The sequence below is a fragment of the Salvia hispanica genome, chromosome 4 (assembly GCF_029641045.1).
Source record: "Salvia hispanica isolate PSC_SH4W2 chromosome 4, Shi_PSC_v1, whole genome shotgun sequence".
Taxonomy (NCBI): domain Eukaryota; kingdom Viridiplantae; phylum Streptophyta; class Magnoliopsida; order Lamiales; family Lamiaceae; genus Salvia; species Salvia hispanica.
In genome coordinates, this window is record NC_142695.1 from 9,225,343 (window position 1) to 9,231,343 (window position 6,001).

Genomic DNA, 6,001 nt, shown 5'->3' on the forward strand with positions numbered 1-6,001 from the left:
TTGATTAGTTAAATGGAGAGATAAAGAGAATAAAGTAGATTTAAATAAATAATATAGTACTCTCTCTGACCGCGAATACGAGTCCCGTTTTTTCATTTTGATTCATCTACGAATAAGAGTGTCGGTTCATAATTACTATAAATGGTAAAGAAGCCCCACATTCTACTAAGTCATTCTACTCATCATTTAAAACTATATACAAGTGGGACCCGATTCCACTAACTTTCATCCACCTACTTTTCTTAATATTTATTAAAACTCGTGCCGAAAAAAAATAGGAGGGAGAATCAATTTTAACGGGAGTATCGATTTTAAGGTGGAGCTTTTAAATCAATTTAATCTATGTTAATAAAAAAACTTATGAACATCTAGTCATTGGTCAAAAGCTATTGATGGTTCAGTAATTAAATTTGTACGTAAAAATTGATGTAGTTCCCGTTATAATCATTCGAATAATACGTTAATTGCCAGAGGCAGGGTGGTAAAAACATGCTAGTTAGGATAGAAATGGATCCAACAAAACTAAAATTTGTAGATCCAAAAAAAATTATAGTAGGACTATTAAGAAGTTGCGACCCAAAGTGTAGAAGGTTTCCAACTACAGCACAATGCTTTGGTTTCATGGCTGCCCCCATCTTTGCACCTACTAAACCTCTGAAATTTTTTCTCCAATAAATTCATATCCACACCCGACTCCGATTCTGATTCCGATTCCGATTCCGATTCCAATTCCGATTCTGATTCTGATTCAAATTCATTTCCAGGCTCCTCAATCTCTTCCTCTTCGGCGGCGGCGGTGGTGAAGCAGAGCTTGAGGCGGCCGTCGCTCCTCTCGGCGTGCAGGTAGGAGTTTCTGAAAGGCCCCTCGACCGCGTCGATGATGAGGCGGCCGCCTTCTCTGTGGCGGCGCACCTGCAGCGAGCTGGCGCCGCTCATTGTGGTGAGCGGCGGCGGAAATTCATTGATTTTCCGGCAGTATTTGGGCGAAGATTTCTGGTGTTCGCAATGGCGGAGTGAGAAGGTTGGGTGATCGTCGGAGGCGGAGAAAACGGTGGCGCAGTCGGAGAAGGTGTCGTAGCCGGATTCGCTCCCCAAATTCTCGGTGCATAGCTGTAGGGATTTAGGGCTGAGTTTGGAATTGTAGGATAAAGGGTGAGTGTAGTAGGATTCTTTATTGAGGAATGATGATTGTTGAGAGTTGTTTTGGAGAAATCCCCAGCTTCCGACAGAGTCATCGCCGGCGCCGACTCTGAGTTTTAGGGTGGTGGTGGTCTCGGTGACGAAATTCTGCTGGCATACTATTGTGGACATGGTGTTGATTTTGCAGAGAGAGAAAAAAGAGTTGGAAGTTTGAGGTGTTGTTTTCTTGAAATTTTATTTGTACAGAAGTTGAGTTGAGAGGATTTGCAAATATGGGTGGCTATTTATAGTGTCCAAGAACTTGTGAGTGTGCTGTGTGGGAGCTCTGCTTTTTGCACATCTTGAATTATTAAATTGTGGAGTACTCCTACTTATTTTCTGTCACTCAATTAACATATACACTATGACTTTGCTTTATAATTGATTCATATTCCACATTCTTTTTTAGCTTTGACTTGGCCTAGCTCCATTTGAAATGAAGTACTACTATTAAATCAGAATAAATGGAATCCATTAATTTTTGGAGTCACCAGTGTTTTATCTATTTCAATGCTTAAATAGTCATAAAATGCATTTATAAGATATTTCGCACTATTTTTTTACGCTTTATGTGGGAGGTTTATTTAAAAGAGTGCATGCTTTTGATTTTGTTTCGATGGAATCAAACTTCATAATTTTTATTAACTTCAGAAATTAACTATAGTACTTTTCAAAGTTTGTGTTGATTACTGATCATTAGTAATACTCCTATATAATCTGTTGGATAGATAATGAGGTGACGTTAAATTAGAGGAATCATCAGATGAAAATCAAGGGTGATAAACATAGACAATAAAACAAATCCTTAATGTTAGTAAAGGTGAATCCTACTTTTATATATTAATTTTATTTTAAAATATAAAGTTACTGGAATGTGTGATCTATTATAAAAAGTATTAGAAAAAAAAAAGAGAGCAAATACTATGACATTTATTGGTGGACGAAATGGCAAAATAAGATTTATTGATAGATGAAGAGAATATAGGATTAATTTCGGTGGAAAGAGAGAGTATATTATATTAATTTCTCATTTATAAATGACAGAGATGTTCTATTACAGACATAACAACAACAATCTTATTTTAATGAAAACACAATACGGGATAGCTATATGATGTCTGTCTCCAAAGGAGGAATGTTAAAAGTATGGTGTTCAAAAGACAGCTCAATATATAGATCCATAAACTAGTACTCCATATAAGAAGACACGTTTTTGACCGAATTTCTTTTTTATTTTTATTTTTATTTTTATTTTTATTTTTATCATCAATACAATAATTATGCAGCGAATGAGGCTTTTTACAAAATAAAACTAAATTTCAGCTCTATAATAATGGAAGTCAAAATCCATTTTGGATGCAATTACTCGCAGCCCATAAGTATTGAAAGGTCGGAATTTACGTAAATGGACATTATTCATGCCCTCTGCCACCTTGAATTGACACTATTGACCCCTATCCGCCCAGCCTGTATCGAAATCGATATTTTATCTCTGTTGGATGTCCATATTTAGAGATAATTAATCTCTTTTAGTTTAGATAGGAAATTTTAAGTTAAGTTTTATTTTTTGCATTATGCTACCTACCAAAAATTATTGAGGGCGGATATGTCATTTCACATAAGCGTGTTGGGCTTAAGTTCAAAATGGACTCGTGACTAAGTATGTCATGGGGTTACTCTGAATTTAAAATGATGGGAGTATGATAATTGTATAAATATATATGTAGATTTAATCATATTTTATGGCATGATTTTTTAATCAGGTTTCAAAAATGGCATGGCTTTTAACCAACGTAAAAATCAACTGATTGACTTTTAAAATGATACACCACTGTAGTGATTTTCTAGTACTATTTGAGGCATCTACAGTAGGACGGATGTCGCGGACATTCCGACGGATTTCCCGAAAACATCTTCTGCCACGTTATAAGGACCACCCACTGTACTGCCATGTCATAAGAACATCCCACTGTACAATGACGGACATCTCGACAGACATCCACAATAATAAAAATTCACAAATATGCAATTTACGGAATTAAAATTTCGACACAAATACGGGGAAAATGCAACGATTTTATTTAAAAGAGTGAACTACGTAAATGGTACCTGATCTTTCACTTTCGCACGTAAATGGTACATGATCTTTATTTTATATCGTTTTTGTTACCTATAACTCACATTTTTGGTACCTGATGCAATTTTCACTCCAAAATGTCCTCCATACAAATACATTTTTCCATTTGTGTCATTAAAATTATTTTGGACATATACAAAACTAAATACCAAAAGTGATATTATAATATATTCTCTCATTCTTCTCACTCTTTATACTATTATTATTAATCATTTTTTTAATATCATTCAAATATACTTAATTATAATTATAGTTATAATTACAATTAATTATTATTATAATATTATTGTTATAATACTAAAATTAATTAATAAATAATTATAGTATAATTATTTAAATTATGAATCAAGCAATATTATATTATTATTATTATTATTATTATTTTATATTAAATATAATCTTGATAAAAATTTAAAATTGTGAATTGTATTCATAATGATATTAAGAGTTGAGTACTTTTAGTTACGTTTTTCAACCCTAAAATGAGTATAAAATAATTTAATAAAAAATATTTAATTGATTTAATTATTTTAAATAATTAATTTAATTAGGTGTTTTGTTCTTGATTTATATTATGAATGCAATTAGATGTATGTGTAAAACACTAAAAAGAAAGAAGAAAAAAAGAGAAAAGAAAAAAGAGGAAACATAAACTAAGGAGAAAAAGAAAGAAGAAAATTAGATAAAATACTAAAAAGAAAGAAGAAAATGAAGAAAAAAGAAAGAAGAAACTAAAGAAAGAAAAAAATAATCACATATTTACTACTCTATTTAATTGAACTTTCCAAAAATATCCTCCATAACAAAAAAATCACATGTTTGGTACCTAGGGTTATTTTTGTCACTGGATACCAAAAACGATATAAAATAAAGACCAGGTACCATTTGCGTGTGAAAGTGAAAGATCAGGTACCATTTATGTAGTTCACTTATTTTAAAAAAAGCATAATATTTAAATTAAAAAAAATCATCCCAAACCAAAAAACGATTCAAACAAAATACATGTTATGCCTTGAATCTCTATAGTTTGCCCCCGGCCCGACGGTATGATATGTTTTTTGTTTTAGTCCTTCATTTTCAACGACAATACATTTGTTAGAGTTTTTTAAAAAAATCGTATATATAGAGTTTGCAACGAGCCGTATACATAGAATTTTAAAAAGAAAATTTAAAAAGTTAAAATCAGGACGTCCGTCGTGGCACCGCAATGGCGGATGTCCAGACGGACATCGTCGGAAAGCCGCGGATCTGCGGTGTCCGCAAGCGACGTCCGCGTCCGCCTCCCGCACGTCTAATGGCGGATGTCCGCCATGCCGGGACGTCCGCCATTCTTCCCACAATAAGATTCCACTTTTGCCCTTTTAATCTATCCTATAATAAAAGTTTACTTTCGTTTTACTATACATAAATGGTAAATAAGTTTCACATTCTACTAACTTATTTTATTCACATTTCATTATAAAACTAATACTTCACGTAAAAGTGGAATACATATCCTATTAACTTTTTCTAACTCATTTTCTTTCACATTTTTATAAAACTCGTGCCGAATTAAATATGGACTCATATTGTAAGACCGAGGCAGCAGAATTTATTAGGGATCTCAACATAGCTTTAATAATATTCGTTAAATTTGCATCCATCACGATTCAGCTTATATAAAGATTAATTCCCCAAAAATCTCCATATGATGCAAACACTTTAATTGTCAATGATATCATGGATTGAAAGCATAATACTATAAAACAATTATTAACATGCATATAGTAAACATATAAACATAAAAGAATAGAGAATCCAACAGCATCACAAAAAGGTTTCCCACAATTGATGAAATCACCCCCCACTAACCAAAGCATCCTTTACCGTCTGTCGGCTCTCTATACCTATATCTATAATACTATTCTAGCTAATTGCATTTTTCATTTTTTTAAATTATTTAAAGTACTATTCAATTAGAAATTTCACAAAAGAAACTTTTTTGTGTGATGCGCTTACTTTCCAATTTCCATCAATTTTAGAATCCATGTGAGTAGACAACAAAATTTGAATGTGACCCTACCGTATGTCTACTAAACTTAAATGGAATGATGTACAAACAATAAAAGGTAAAAACAGCATATATGAGATGATCATTGTATATTCACTCTACTAGTACTATATATTGTCCTTGTAACATGTAAAAATATTCATCAACATACACTTTTCTTGATTTTAAGTTCTAAGTTCGCATTTGTTAAATTTTATAGTACTTATTTTGTGGTATTGAAGTCACATGGAGTATGCTCGTAGTTGGCATCACTTGTTATGATGTCCTGCAAGAATACTAGTATATTTATATTATCATAATATTTAAGAATGACCATGATATTACGACGCACGAATATATACTCCCTCCGTCCCCGATTAAGAGTCACACTTTGACCGGGCACGAGATTTAAGAAATGTAAAAAAAAGTTAGTTAAAAAAGTTTGTGGAATGTGTGACCCATTTTTTTATATTGGTTTTATAATAAAATGTGATTGAATTGAGTTAATGGAATGTGGAACCTACTTACTCCCTCCGTCCCGGAGTATTAGACTCACTTCTTTTGGGCACATGATTTAAGGAATTGATATTTAAATAGTTAAAGTGGAGAGAGTAAAGTATGAGAGAGGGAAAAAGTAGGGGAGAGAAGAGAGAAAA

At 32.7% G+C, this 6,001-nt stretch overlaps 1 protein-coding gene across 1 annotated transcript; it reads right to left on the bottom strand.

Annotated features, from left to right (window-relative positions):
• Window positions 1-438: 438 nt before the first annotated feature.
• LOC125196704 (protein FANTASTIC FOUR 2-like) lies at window positions 439-1,414 on the bottom strand. Its single transcript, XM_048095315.2, has one exon. It carries the CDS (start codon window positions 1,309-1,311, stop codon window positions 562-564), a length of 750 nt encoding a protein of 249 aa, XP_047951272.1. The 5' UTR covers window positions 1,312-1,414; the 3' UTR covers window positions 439-561.
• Between the last annotated feature and the right edge of the window lie 4,587 nt (window positions 1,415-6,001).